The sequence below is a fragment of the Aulonocara sp. 'chitande type north' Nkhata Bay genome, linkage group LG16 (assembly GCF_057382095.1).
Source record: "Aulonocara sp. 'chitande type north' Nkhata Bay isolate Kocher_YH1m ecotype deep benthic linkage group LG16, A_spYH_male_GT1.1, whole genome shotgun sequence".
Taxonomy (NCBI): Eukaryota; Metazoa; Chordata; class Actinopteri; order Cichliformes; family Cichlidae; genus Aulonocara; species Aulonocara sp. 'chitande type north' Nkhata Bay.
Window position 1 is genome coordinate 40,764,111 of NC_141359.1, and position 14,423 is coordinate 40,778,533.

The 14,423-nt window shown below is 48.0% G+C and overlaps 1 protein-coding gene across 2 annotated transcripts in view; it reads right to left on the reverse strand.

Annotated features, from left to right (window-relative positions):
• The window catches only part of mylka (myosin, light chain kinase a), a 44,391-nt gene that overhangs the window by 14,300 nt on the left and 15,668 nt on the right, over positions 1–14,423 (reverse strand). For both annotated transcript variants that reach the window (XM_086265482.1, XM_086265483.1), the window contains 7 exons: positions 12,285–12,482; positions 11,603–11,810; positions 11,483–11,527; positions 10,579–10,665; positions 9,040–9,908; positions 5,071–5,187; positions 2,944–3,003 (listed from right to left, as the gene is read on the reverse strand). In XM_086265482.1, coding sequence (XP_086121608.1) covers positions 2,944–3,003; positions 5,071–5,187; positions 9,040–9,908; positions 10,579–10,665; positions 11,483–11,527; positions 11,603–11,810; positions 12,285–12,482 — 1,584 coding nt within the window. The remainder of the gene's footprint in view (positions 1–2,943; positions 3,004–5,070; positions 5,188–9,039; positions 9,909–10,578; positions 10,666–11,482; positions 11,528–11,602; positions 11,811–12,284; positions 12,483–14,423) is intronic.

A 14,423-nucleotide genomic window follows, 5' to 3' on the forward strand; every position in this document is an offset into this window, starting at 1 on the left:
TCCTTCAGATGTTTAAGACTTTCCGCCTGACCACACCACAAAGTCTGCTGTTACCATCGGTCTGGAGCTCAGGCTCCGTCCTTCCAGCCTCGCTGCTTTGGCTCTGTTTTCCTTTGGAAACACAAACACGAGGATTTTCCAGCACAAAGTTATTTTTGCTCTTGCAGAAACTCGCAAAACAAACTTGAAGCTGCTACAGTCGAAAAAAGCAGCTGCTCGCTTCACGCCCCAAATAAAAATGGTGGATGTCATCAAGTCGCTCATGGCGCTGTGACGTCCTTAACACCGGCCACTCAGGTCCCAGTGACGTAGTGACATCATCAGAAGGTCAGCACTAGTTGCACGCTTGGCTGGTTTTTGTTACTTGTCTGCAGAGAAAACACACGCACACACGTGCACGCGCACACACGCACACACGTGCACGCGCACACGCGCACACACACGCACACACGCATGCACACACACACGCGCACGCGCACACACGCATGCACACACACACGCGCACGCGCACACACACGCGCACACACGCACACACACGCACACACACGTGCACACAAGCATACGTTCACACCTGCTTTGGAAGCAGGACGGTTTGTGTTTCCTGTCAGTAAAGCTTTAAAACGAACCGCCTGGTGAGCCGAGCCTCTCTCTGACCGACACTCCGACTTTCACTTTCATGTGTGAAGCTCTGACCTTTGAACCGCGGTGACTGTCTGAGCTGCAGAATCAGACACTGAACCTTAGTAAGAAGCTGATGAATGTGTGCAGGAAACACATTCAGTCTGAGCACTCGACATCAGTGTGTGACCACGCGATGCTTCAGTATGTACAGCGGCCCCTCCCCCGTCTGTCAGCAGGTTAGTATGAGAAAGCTCAAGAATGAGGAAACACAAACAGAAGCTGAGCTCTGAATGTCAAACTGTCCTCACAAAGACAGGCGAGCACAGGTCTGCAGCTTTGATATTAATCAGCTGACGGTCAGAGCTGCACTCTGATTGGCTCCTTGCTCTGTCAGTCACAGGAAGCACTTCTGTTTTTACTTCTGCACTGAAAGTGAAGAACTCAGTGTTCCTGTACACGCCATCCCAAAATATCAGCTGCATACCTGCTGACACGCCGCTGCAATAAGAGCCCCTGAAAACATCCCCCCGACCACATGGGGTTTTTAAAAGTTTTAACAATGTTTAGCCCCGCCCACTCGTAGCTGCAGACTAAACTGACAGGTGAGAGTGAGCAGCACCTGCAGCAGATGGTTAGGACACAGGGAGCAGCCTCTCCGTTTGTCTTGTGCTCAGTCTTTACTGTAACTGTGTTTCAGGGTGGAGGCTGACACATGCACACACGCTGCACCGCACAGCCTCCAACCTGCTGCGTGTCTCTAAGCTAACGTGGGCCCAGCAGGCGGACGAACGGCTTCACTCGACACTTCCACGCTTTTAATCAGCACGCAAAGTAAAACAAAGTCTGTCAGAGCGCGAGAGTCAGAAACCAGGCCTTAAATGGAAGTGGGAGAGGAGCAGCGCCCCCTCCCCGACATCATCGCCCCGTCCTTCCTCCCTCTGTCTGCTGCTAAAACTCTGCGGTCTCCGAGAAGTGACTGAAACCAAAGCAGGAGCCGAGCTCCGGTCTGAGAAACTCTCAGCTCATGTTCAGGTAGATTCAACTCTGAGTCTGTTCGCATACATGTGAACAGACAGTTAAAGGTCAGGGGTCAGCGCCGTGGAGAGGGTTTCAGCTTTGAACGCAAGAAAAGTGTCTGTGGGCTGTGATATGAACCTGATCAGAGCAGAACAGGACATCCATCCACAGCAGTGAGCCCACTGAGGCATGCACACACACACACACACACACACACACACACACACTCTGAGCAGGAAGGATTTAGAGTTGGATCATAAAGATAAGAGCAGATTTTCCACTGAGGGCTGCAGACAGAAACATGAAGCTGCTGCATGTCAGAGTGTTTTTGTATGAAGTTACTGTTCAAGCACTCACACATTCAGCGCTGTGCAGATACAGAGAGCAAGAAAACAACAAGTCCAGAAACGTCTCATCCAATAGGAAATGTTTAACTCTTTCATTTATTTGTATCTCTATTGTGATTGTTTCATGAAAGAAACATTTTGGTCACACAACACAACTTACTCAGAGTGAATAATTATTAATCGTAGCTTTGACATCAACTGTTAGTACAGCCAGGAACTTTTCTACAATATGGTCCTGTTTAAAACCCAAAACCTTTCATTAAGGTGAAACTTTTAAAAGAGCAACAACACTTTCTTTTATTCTGAAGAGTGATCTTAGGATTTCTACCAAAGTAAGACTTTTATCTCTTTGCATACAGAAACATTACGACCAATCAGGACACAGCTACAAACCAGCTGACCAATCAGGACACAGCTACAAACCAGCTGACCAATCAGGATACAGCTACAAACCAAACAAAGTTACTACTTGTAACCAAAAAGTTGTTGTTTGTAGCAGACTGTGTGTTTTAGCCCGCAGTGTCTGCACAGTTTGTTTCCAGGTGAGACTCATTCATGATGCACAGGTGTGACCCCTGCAAGGAATGTCTCCAGGCTGAACATGTTTATCATCTACAGGGGGAGTGTGTGTGTGTGTGTGTGTGTGTGTGTGTGTGTGTGTGTGTGCATGTGCATGTGCGTGTGCGTGCATGTGTGTGTGTGCGTGCATGTGGGAAGCAGCAGGGCTGATGGGAAACGTAGTGTTAATGAAGGTTTACTGCTCTGGAGGTAGGAATAATAATGTGACAGTGATGAAGGAACTGATGTTTCCAGTGATACACAGAGACTCTTTAAAATAGAAACACCCGCCTGAGTGTGTGTGTGTGTGTGTGTGTGTGTGGGAACCAGTGATCCCAGCCTGCAGCTCCTTATTGGGACAAAAGGAAAGAGGCTGCTGCTGCATATTTTGGAAACTCACTCTCTGAGGTTGGAGTCGCCTTCTTGGACTTCTTGTCGGCCGGAGAGTTTTCAGCCGGGTCTGCAGGACACAGAGAGACAGAGAGGGAGGAGTTAACACGTGCACACACTCAGGTGCTCTCTGAGAGCTCCACAGCCGTGAACCCCAACACAAACATCAGAAACCCTCCGGCAAACACTGAGCGTTCACCTGCAGAAAATTCATATTTTATTCAAACTGAAAAACAAAATGTGTTTTTACAGAGCTCAGACATTTCACATTCTGCTCTCCGACATGACGTACATCACTGAGCACATTCACTGAATGCTGCGTGGACCCAGAGAGGGTGTTTGGTAACACGCCGCTCAGTGAGACTCAGCGAGACGACAGAAGTTCGAGTCAAGTCGTGTGAGTGCAGAAAAATGCCACCGGCTTTTTGTGAGGGAAACCAGCGCGGTGCTGCATTCAGGGACGAACTATCAAAAAAGTCACTGCTCAGACTCAGAGAACCCAGGTACGTGAATAACAACCAGGAGGCATACACATGTAAGCGTGCACGGGACTCAGTCCAGCCTGAGTTAAGGTCCTTTCACATCGGACGCAGCACAGCGCTGAGCTCTGAAACCCATTCATGTCTGTTGTTTGCCTCGTGCAGCAACGGTTTTCCAGCGCAGCACAAGCACAGGTGCAGCAGAGCGCAGTACTCGCGTGTGTCGCACCTTTGTGCTACCAATAGAAACTAAGTTCAACTGCACAATGAAGGAAAGCGTTCTGTGTGTGTCTGAGTTCGGTGAACTGTTTGTCACAGGTTTACGTGCACGTACGGGGAACTGCACAGCTCTGCAGAGGGAAAGCAGCGTTCTGGAAACGACGCATTCTTCACTAGTCAGGACAAAGCTTTCTTCTTTAGGATGAGGGATACGTTTTTATTAAACGTTTGGACATAATACAACACAAACTGTCGTAGAGGACACAAAGCGACAAGGTGCAGGCGCTTCTCGTATATGTAGAGCAGTCGCAAAAATGACGTACAAGCAGAGCGCAGCACAACACAAATTTTGGATCCTTCGCTCTAGTTTGCAGTGAGACATGCTGCGTCTGATGGGCCGTCAGGCTGCAGTCTCTGGGTGCTGTCTGCACGGACCCGGTGCACAGGCGTGAGACGATCCTGGAGGTCTCAGAACTGAACCACAGTGTTCACACAGCCGGACACTTTCTGTGGTCTCTGGAAGTCACTGCTGTCACTTCCTTGACTTCCTGTCCAAACACAACATCACAGATTCACAGCACATGGTGGAGCACAGTTCATCGTGTTTCCATCGCGAACTCTGCCTCTGTCCTCGCCACGTTAACTCACAGCAAAGAAAGAGCCGAGTGTCCTCGTGCTGCTTCAGTCTCAGGTGTCCATGAGCACCACAGGACTGAGACACACCTGAAACAGCGGCTGCGTCCGTGCTGCAGGCTGGACCACGGCGTCCGTGCTGTTCTGGACACAGCACACCGAGTCTGTGGTGTTCGTGTTTAAAACCAGCTGACTAAGCCCTTTACAAACAGCTGATGTCCTGACGACCAGCGCTAACCCGTCTGCAAACAGGAGCCGATCTTTGATAAAGTCAAACTGTGTTTGTGTTCGTTGGTTCTAATGACAGGAAACCCAGCTGACCAGCGCTGCAGCTTCTGCTGCATCACTCTTCCAGTCCAAACCACTGCAGCGACCATCAAAGAGAGTGGGCGGGGCTAACATGACCCATGAATGCTGATGTTTGTGTGATCTTTCCAAAGAAGCAGAGCTGCACTGCTGAACAGAGTCGTGTGTTCAGGAGGCTCGACTCATCGGTTGGTGTCTGAGAGTCAGCGCTGATGACGGAGTCAACAAATGTTCGTGGACACGGCAGGAAGTAAACAAGCTCTTTGGTTTAGGACAGATTACGACAAACATATCAGATACATTTCAGATCTTCATTCAGACAACAAAAGTACACTTTAAAGTTTCTCTCACAGTTTGAATGCTTTAAACCTGCGTCTACATCAGGATGCAGGAGGAAGAATAACTGTAGAGGAAAGACCAGAAGAAAAAAAACAGCAGGAGAAGAAGAACATGCGGCACTGAAGGAAAGGTCTGAGACAGGACCAAAGCTTTGTTCTCACCGTCTACCAGAACCGTGCAGGAACACTCGGCTTTGCCTGCCGAGTTCTCGGCTCTGCATTTATACTGGCCTTCATCCTCTGGCAGGGCTTTGTCTATGGTCAGAGAGCACAGGCCGCCTGCAACACACAACACAGCACAATATAACACAACCCACACAGGACACAGTCAGATCAGCACGAGGTCAAGTCTCATTTCTTACATTCCACAAAGTTAATCAATAAAAATGAAGGTATGACTCCTTACACATTTCATTTACTACGAACGAGCTATCAGAGTGTCACGTTCTCCACCCTTTTAGACGCCATGTGAGACTAAAGGCCATCCTCCGCTGCCGGTGCGGCATCCTTCAGAAAGGCTTTCTTCTTCCTTCAACACGTGTTAGAACATTTCTTTGCTTCAGACAGAAGGACAAGCATCACACTCCTCTGCCTCTCACTTTGATCAGTGAAAATAAAAGCTTTCCCTGTTAATCAGACTCTGTGACCTGAAAGATGGTTTTAAAAAAATCTTTTAAAAGATTGTTGTTTTGGTCGCCTCCGTCCTGTTTGTTCCAATCAGAACCGAGATGTTTAAAACTCGATCGGCCAGCCGAGAGTTTAGGGAACCTGAAGTTTACAGGACGGGACAAAACTGAAGCGTGAAGTCAAAGAAACCCTCGTAGAGGTCGGCGGGTGATGGACAGTTTCACCAACAACAACACGAGTCCCTAACACTGCCCCCTGGTGACAAAGCACAGCTATCACAGAAACTCACGGATCTGAGGTGACGTTCATACGACCTGCACACGACCAACACTCAACCTCACCCTAACCCTTTTTATTTGTGCTTCGTGATGCTATCGTGGCGCTGAGTTACCATCCATCCATCTTCTTGTCCTTTTCTGGTTCAGGGGAGCAGCAGCCTAGCCAGAGAAGCCCGGACCTCCCTCTGTGAGCCACCTCCTCCAGCTCACCCGGGGGAACAGCGAGGCGTTCCCAGGTCAGCCAAGAGATGCAATCTCTCCAGAGTGCCCTGCGTCTGCCGCAGGGCTTCCTCCCACTAGGACACGAACACCTCGCAGAGGAGGCGTCCAAATTGGATGAACCGCCTCAGCCGGCTGCTCCACTCTGATTCCCTCCTCACCACATCAGTAATGACGAGGCCAAACACCATCTGGAGAAAACTCATTTCCACTGCTTGTTTCTACGATCTCATAATCTCATCTGCAAATTTCATAAAAGAGGAGGATGACAACTAAAGTCAGAGAGGTCCTTACAGCTGACAGGCTCGGACCTGACCGAGGCAATGTCTTAAACATCTGTGGAGAAAACATCTGTCGTCCCTCCACCCTGCTGGAGCTGAGGGGATCTGCACCAAATCCAACAAAGCGTGAAGAGAAGGCAGGAAGCTGCTGCAACTCGTTGAATCAACACTCTGAACACTTTCTGTAAAAGGATCGCTTTGATCTGACGTTTTATCGTCATGACGACCCTTCAGCCAACGATCATGTCGTTTTATAACGACGCCTACAAAACCACAAGAGCAGAAACTGAAGATCTGAGTTCATCATAAACATGCTGCTGCCTTTAAATCTGTACCGACACATGTATGTGACCTCTGACCTTTAGCATGTGACACACAGACTCCTCACTCTGCAGGATAAACACACACAACCAGGGGCTGTCCTCCAGACACACACACACACAGGTCTTTACAGGACATCACAGTGTGTGTTTCTATGCTTGTGAGGACCTTCAGGCTCTTTCTTAAAGGGTGAGTCTGCCTATTTTTATAAATGTGAGCCATCAGTCTGATTCTGACGGCTGCTGTATTTATTTCACCATCCATGCTGAAAGCTTCCTGTTAATGAAAGTTTCCTGCTGGAGCCGCTGATAACGACACAGAGAAGAAAAGATTGTGACAGCTGCTCCAGCTGCTGAAAGTGAAAGTGAACTCAAAGTGTCCCTCGACCATCAGGAGGAGGAGAAGCAGTGAGGGTGACTTCAGCAAAGCGGCGAGCCCGACAAAATCCAAGCACGGCGTGGATCTACACGACATGCTGCATGCTCATTGGCTAATGACTCAATCATCTCCTGCTTCCTGTTTCTTTGTCGCTATTCGGTTGTTCAGTCTGACGTCACTAGCCGTGTCTGGGTCTAAACTCCGCTGCAGGTCCATATATCAAACGATCACTATGGCATTACTGAGAGTTAAAAACTGTCTAAAGTCTTTCATCTTTAATAAAATGATCAGCGTTCTGCTCTACCAGGTGTAAGAATTGAGTTTAACATCCAGGCATCCATGAAAACGGAATTTATGACATTTAACGGAGTTAGAAGTTAGCAGGGAGTTAGCTCGCTAGCTTCTATCTAAATACAATATAGCATGTCCTGACTGCGGGGTTTTGGAAACAAATTCAAACGTACATCTCTGCTATCACTTCCAACATAAATGAAGACAGAAAACTAAACAGCAGTGACGTTTGTAGGGTTACTGAAGTTGGGCTAGCTGGTATATAATGATGTGCTACGTGACTGCTAGCGACACAGCTATGTTAGCATAATATAAACAAGCTAACTTTTTTCCACTCGATAAAAGTTAACGTGAGTGTTCTCGGTGGTCAGGAACAAATGTAATCGCATGGCAGGATGCTGTAAAAGGACCAAACTTCAGCCAGGAGAACAACTGAGATAATCCATCCACAATATGAGGTTAGTCATTCATATACTGCTGCATGGGCTGGGCTGTAGTTACATCCTAAGGTTTTAAAAACTGAGCTTAAATAAATGATTAGTGGTAATAAAAGCCGAGGGAGGTCAACAGTGATCGCTGACTGTTTTAGGAGCTTTTTGAGATCAAATAGAAGGAAATACAAAACATTAAACATGTTAACAACACAAAAGCCATATTAAACGCAGACTACTTTAGACCCGGAAGTAGGATTCGTCAGGTCATCACTTAACGACCGGATAATAAGGTCCTCATTTGCAAAGTAAATGAGGCGGGCAGCAGGCTCACACACTCCGACTTTTACACAATTGGCAGAGGAGTTGCCCCCTACTGGAGATTAGAAAGAATACAGGTTTAAAGTAGCTGAGCACCGGCTGCGTCCATCTTCTTGTTTTTACTTGATCAGCTGATGTTACATTCCTGCAGTGCGGCTAACTGTCACTGCCTTCTTAATGTTACTGCTAGAACAATCACGCTAACTCAATTTTAGCAAAGTCGTGTCTAAAGTAAGTAAAACTATCACCATCACTGCTAAACACAAAACAGTCCAGACTGAATTTAAAGTAAACTTTGTTTTTTACATTTTTGTCTTCACAATCAAATCCATGAATGACAGTTCTGCTCAGCATGTTCAAAGTTACTGAACAAGTTTTAAAGATTAGCTTCGGGGAGACGTAACTAAACATCATGAAGACAGTTTAAGACAGACAGAGTGTCCCTTCAACTGATGAATGAATCCCCGCCGGACCTCACAAGTACAGTAATACGTGTGTGTGTGTGTGTGTGTGTGTGTGTGTGTGTGTGTGTGTGTGTAGTGATCTGCTTCCATATGAAATTCCAGTGACGGTCACACATCACATCCTGCTTCTATTGTTTCACATCTGCGTTCTATTATTAGAGTCTCAATCCTCAGACCTCCATCAGCAGCTGCTTCAGCTCCTCCACCGACTCCACCAACGCTGCTCCACAGCTTCACCTCCTGAGCTCCGCCTCCCTGTGCGCTGCTCATTCTGTCGTCTTTAATCTGAGGGGTTTCTCTCTGTTTTCTCAGTCTGAATAAATTCAGTGGCTCTAATCAATTCTGATCACTTCCATTGATGATCGCAAACAAACAGTACTGCTAAATAAAGTTTCTTTGAATTCAAAGAGAGCGTTCGGGGTTGCTGTGAAATGTAAACAAAGCCCTCCTCCCTCCTTTTTAACCAAATCATGTCAGAAAACCTTTCACTTCCTGTTGTGCTGTGTGTGTGACCTCTGACCTTCGTTTGCGAGGATGATGAATTTGGACGCCTTGATGACCTTCCCGTCCAGCGTCCAGGTGACAGTGACATCAGAAGCGGTGGCGAGGCGGCACTGCAGCCGGAGCCGCTGACCATCCAGCACCGTCATGTCGCTCAGCTTCTCTACAAACTCCGGCGCCGCACCTCCTCCTCCGGTGCTCTTCTTCTCATTAATCCCTCCATCCATGCAGTTGTTCACCTCCGCCTTCTCCCCATTCTTCTCGGGGCCCGTCGGGTTCTTCTTGTTGGCGAGGACAGAGCGGAAGTCGCCGGCGTTCTTCGTGGGCGTCTCTGCGGCCTTGCTGCTGTTGCTGCTTGCGGCGCCCTTCTTCCCCAGCACGCTGCGGAAGTCGACCTGCGATGGGGAGTTCACCTTCTCCTCGCTCTTGGGTTTGACACCCTTGAGGTTGGCCTTAAAATCCATGTGGTGGCGCTGGTTGTGCTCGGTGGTGGCGGTGGCGGTGGCGGGGCCGGCCTCCCTCTGCTCGTCTCCCTCTTGGATGTTTTTGCCTTGAACGGCTCGGCGTCCAAGCAGCGAGCGGAAGTCCAGCTGCTGCGCCTCCCTCTGCCGCAGCTCCTCTTCACCCCGCTCCCTGGTTTCCACACAGCGTTTGAGGAGGCCTCTGGGAGCAGTGGTCTGGTCCTCCTCTTTCTTCTTCTTCTCTTCCCTGTGCAGGTGCGGGAGCTGCCGGTTCTCCTTCTGCTCCTCGTTGGCCTCCTGCCACTGCCGACTGACACCACTGCTGCTGCTTCTCTGCTCCACGCCTCCTCCTCCTTTGCCACCTCCTCTCAGCACCACGCTCCCACCAGCTGCTCCTCCTCCTGCTCCTCCTGCTGCTGCTGCCAGGCTGGATGAACAAGCACAGAGACAGATGGAGGGACAGAGAGAGAGCAATAGGACAAGCTCCGCCCCCCAGGTCTTAGCTGGTGGGGTGGGAGGTGTGGGGGGGGGACCTCGACTCAAATTGTTCATGTTACATCACAAGTGACTCAACTGCCCGAATATGGGCATGAGCAGAGGGAACACACACACACACACAGATGTAAACAAAGAAAAAGCAGACTGAGGACACACTCCTCCTCCTCCTCCTCCTCCTCAGTTCTGAAGCTGCTGACTCTTTTTCACAGTTTCATCAAACTAGAGCAAACGGGGTTTCTTCCAGCAAACACTCGCAGCAGAGTAAACACACAGAGGAAATACTGGCTCTGATTGGTCGGGGTGATATGGACGGATTAGAGAAGCTTTAGGGAATTTCTGGATAAATAACAGAAGGATGGAGGGAATGGTGGGTGGGTGTGAGGAGGGGGTGGAAACAGGAACAGAGAGCTGGGAATAGTGGGGGGGGGGGGGGGGGGGGGCTGACGGAGTCAGACTCTATGCTGATGATGCAGAGGTCTGTTTAGGGAACGAGACGTTTTAAAAACTCGTCAGGTTCAACCAATCACGCTCATACGGCACAGAAATCTGACTCCGCCCTGTTCAGCCAGCTGCAGGTGTCCAGGTGAGTGAGGTCTCACCTGCTGCCGTCCCGTCCTCTCCTGTCCTTTTCTCGTCTTTCGGTGACCGACAGCGTGGCCACAGCGCTGCACTCGCCCACGCTGTTCCTGAAACATAAAGTTTATCTTCTACATGCAGCACTCTCTCATCTTCTCACAGGCACTAAGACCATCTCCCACTTCCACGCCACTGATTCATCACAGCGGTGTTTTCATTCAGGCACTGCTGCACTGTGCTATTTGCAACGTCAGACTTCATATGAGAAACTGATCCTTCTATCTCTCATTAATGGCACATAACATTTTCCCTTTAAGAGAGGAAAAGACACCAGGTAGGCTCCACTGGTCCTGATCAACAATGTTCAGAAACGTTTGACTGAAATTACCCTGGAAGCTGTTGTCTTTGTTGTCTTTGTTACCACTAATCACATTATGTCTTGATGCTCAATCATCCCTTCAGTCTCTGAATAAGTCACATTATGATGTGGAAAACCTGATATTTACTTTTATAGATCAACTGTTTGTCTTTTTCAGTCTGGCCAACCATTAGGCACCTTTAAATTCCTTGATGTTGGTTTGTGTTTCGGGTAAAGTGCAGCTTTACCGTCTCTCACAGTTTCTTCATGTTCACTGGCACCAGCACATCACGTATGATTTTCATGAGCAGAAGGAGATTTCTCTTCTATTCTCATGTTACATAGTCATGCTTTGAATATGATGCAGACTGCTGTATGTGCTGGGGTGGATGATGAGGTTATGGATGGATAGATTATGGAGGGGGAGGGCTGGTGGTTCCTCTGTGAGTGTAATCCTCACTGCAGCTCTGTACTGTAGATCATCTGGGATTATTTCAGCATGTCTGCAGAATCTGTGTCTTTTTATGACATGTGAGTGTTTACAGTATCTGCGCCTGTCGATCTGTTACCTCAGGCTGATCAGGTACTCTCCGCCATGTTCCTTCTTCACTCGTCTGAAGAAGAAAACAGAGTTAGCTGTATCAGGTGTGGTTAGCTGCAGAGCGTGTGGTTTGTGTGTAACTGTAAACCTTATGAGCAGGGAGACGACGTCCTCTTTCTGCAGAAGTTCATAGTCGCCTCCGGAGGTCAGAGATCGGCTCGGGTCGGTTCTGGTCCAGGTGTACTGGGGAAACGGATCTCCGGCGATGGCACAGGACAGGAGAACATGCTGACCAACAGCAGCGCTCACCTCTTTGGGCTTGGTGATGAACCACGGCTGGACGCCATCCTGAGGCTCTGCAGAAAACCACAATAATAAATCTGGGTTTATATGGAGGTCGTGTGGTTGAGCCTCACATAGGAAACCCAACATATACACTGTAGATAGTGTGTGAACACAATGACACCAAAGTTGATCGGTCAGTGGTTGAGCTGCAGCACAGACATCCTCAGTTACACCTGGAGGGCTGACACAGACACTGACTGGACACAGAATAGAGTATGGAAACCAAAACCTGAGACCTACATAATCAAACACCAAGAATAACGGGGGGGGGGGAAAAGAAATGCAAAACAGAAACCAAAAGCTTGACAAAAATAAACTAAGAAGAGAACACAAATAAAGGGTACAAAACAGAAACCACATTTTTGGGCCAAGGTGGATTTGGTATCAGGATCAGAAAGGCTGTGGGTTTGTAATTGTTGTGTTTGTGAACATTGCAAAAATCCCCACATTGGTGTCACTCAGGTCTCAGTGCAACTGCAGCATACCCTCCACCGTGAGCCGGGCCTGGGTCTGGTCCTCTCCATACTGGTTCCAGGCCTGGCAGCTGTAGGTCCCGGTGTCCTCGGGGAAAACCTCGTGGATCAGCAGAGTGCAGCGGGTTCCCTCTCTGAGGAGCTGGAAGTCCTCTGACTCGGTCACCTCCTGCCCATCGTGGAGCCACACCAGCTCTGGAGGAGGGTGACCTGAGGACCACACACAGCTTCATTCAAACATCAGGACACATCAGTGAAGACCAGTACGCACCAAAGATCCTTTTACTTATAATTATTATATGCAGTATTTTTGAGAATTAAAGGAGTGGCAATATTTTGTTTATTTAATTTACATTTTAGTGTTGTTGAATCAAAAGTACTTTAAAAAAAGGCAGACTGGAAGCGCAGTTCCTCTGAAATCCAGCAGAGGCAGCAGTGAGTCAGTCCTCATAGACGTTAGCCTCATACACGAACTGATTGGTCTTCATGGATAATTATCCACCTTCATAACCCCTGTACAGGGGTAGGTGGTCTTTATAACTCACCTGTTTATTTGTTATTAGGGGCGTGGCCTCTTTGACTGACAGGTGGATGGTGACACAGGCGGCTGTAGCTGCTAACTGTTTGCTAGTTTCACCTGAACTGGAACTCTGGGCTGTGTTTGTGCAGTTGGAGCATTATTAGTGACATCATCTGACCAATAACATGGCTGCTGTGAGGTCACTGTACCAACAGACCATCCAAGAAGGCGGAGCTTCAGTTTTGATGCACAGTGAAATTCAAGGATTGTGATTGGACATTGAGCACTGATCAGCAGGTAACTCCATCAGCTCATCCAGATACGTCTGGCTGCAGGACTCATTATGTCAAGTACTGTCACAGCCGCCATTATTCAGATACAGTCAGTGATTTAAAGCTAAATTCACTGTTATTTGATTCATTTCACGGATGCTTCTCCAGCTGCACCACAGCACACAGAAAGGCACTCCAGAGGGTCATCAACATGGCCCAAAAAATCATTGGACATCCTCTTCCCTCCCTGAAGGACCTGTACAGCACTCGCTGTCTCAAGAGGGCACGCAGCATCCTACGGGACTGCACACACCCAGGACACCGGGTGTTTAAGCTGCTGCCGTCTGGCAGGAGGTTCAGGCTGCTGAGGTCCCGAACAAATAGACTCAAGGACAGCTTTTACAACAGGGCAATAGCCCTGATCAATGTAAATAGCTGACCTGACTGGATACCTCCCTGGACTTTTTAGGGGGAGGTAACAATGTTTAAAACGATAACAATAATATTTATATTTATAACAAGGTGCAATAATAATTAATGTGCAATAATAACAGTGTGCAATACACATACACTTATTCTTCTTTTTTATACTAAGTTAATATACTGTGTTGTGTTGTTTGTTACGTTGTGATGTGTCATATCGTGTCGTGTTGTGTTATATGTAGTGCCGACGTAGGACAGTTTTTCCAATTTCATTGTACTACTGTACTATGTATGACTGTGCAATGACAATAAAGAGTTATCTTATCTTATCTTATCTAAAGCTGCTTTAACTCTAGCTGTGGATGTAAAATTAGTTTAAATACTTTTCACATTTAGTAAGTACAATTATTTATTAATACGTCAGTATGACCTTCAGGGGAGTTCAGTGTAATGATTGGGTAAGAAAAACATCTAGAGGTCAGAGGTCAGAGGTGTGCGTGTGTGTGTGTGTGGCAAGGTGTTTCTGCACAGTGTACCAGGGGCACGGAGAAAAGTTGTCGTACCATAGGCACGAGGAGTGTGTGTGTGTGTGTGTGTGTGTGTGTGTGTGTGTGTGTGTGTGTGTGTGTGTGTGCGTGTGTGCGTGTGGCTCCATAAATTTCAGTTTCGTGTGGAAATGAAGCTCGTGCAGAGAAGCAACAGCACCTCTGATCCTCACACAGCTTATATGGAGAAGAAAACCCAGTGTGGAAAATCATTATGTAACACACACACACACACACACACACACACACACACACACACACACACACACACACACACACACACACACACACGCACACACACACTGCGGGGTTAATAATGTGGGGACTCATAATGAACTCATAATTCAGAAACAATGCGTGCTATCATATCAGAGCAACAACAACACTCAGA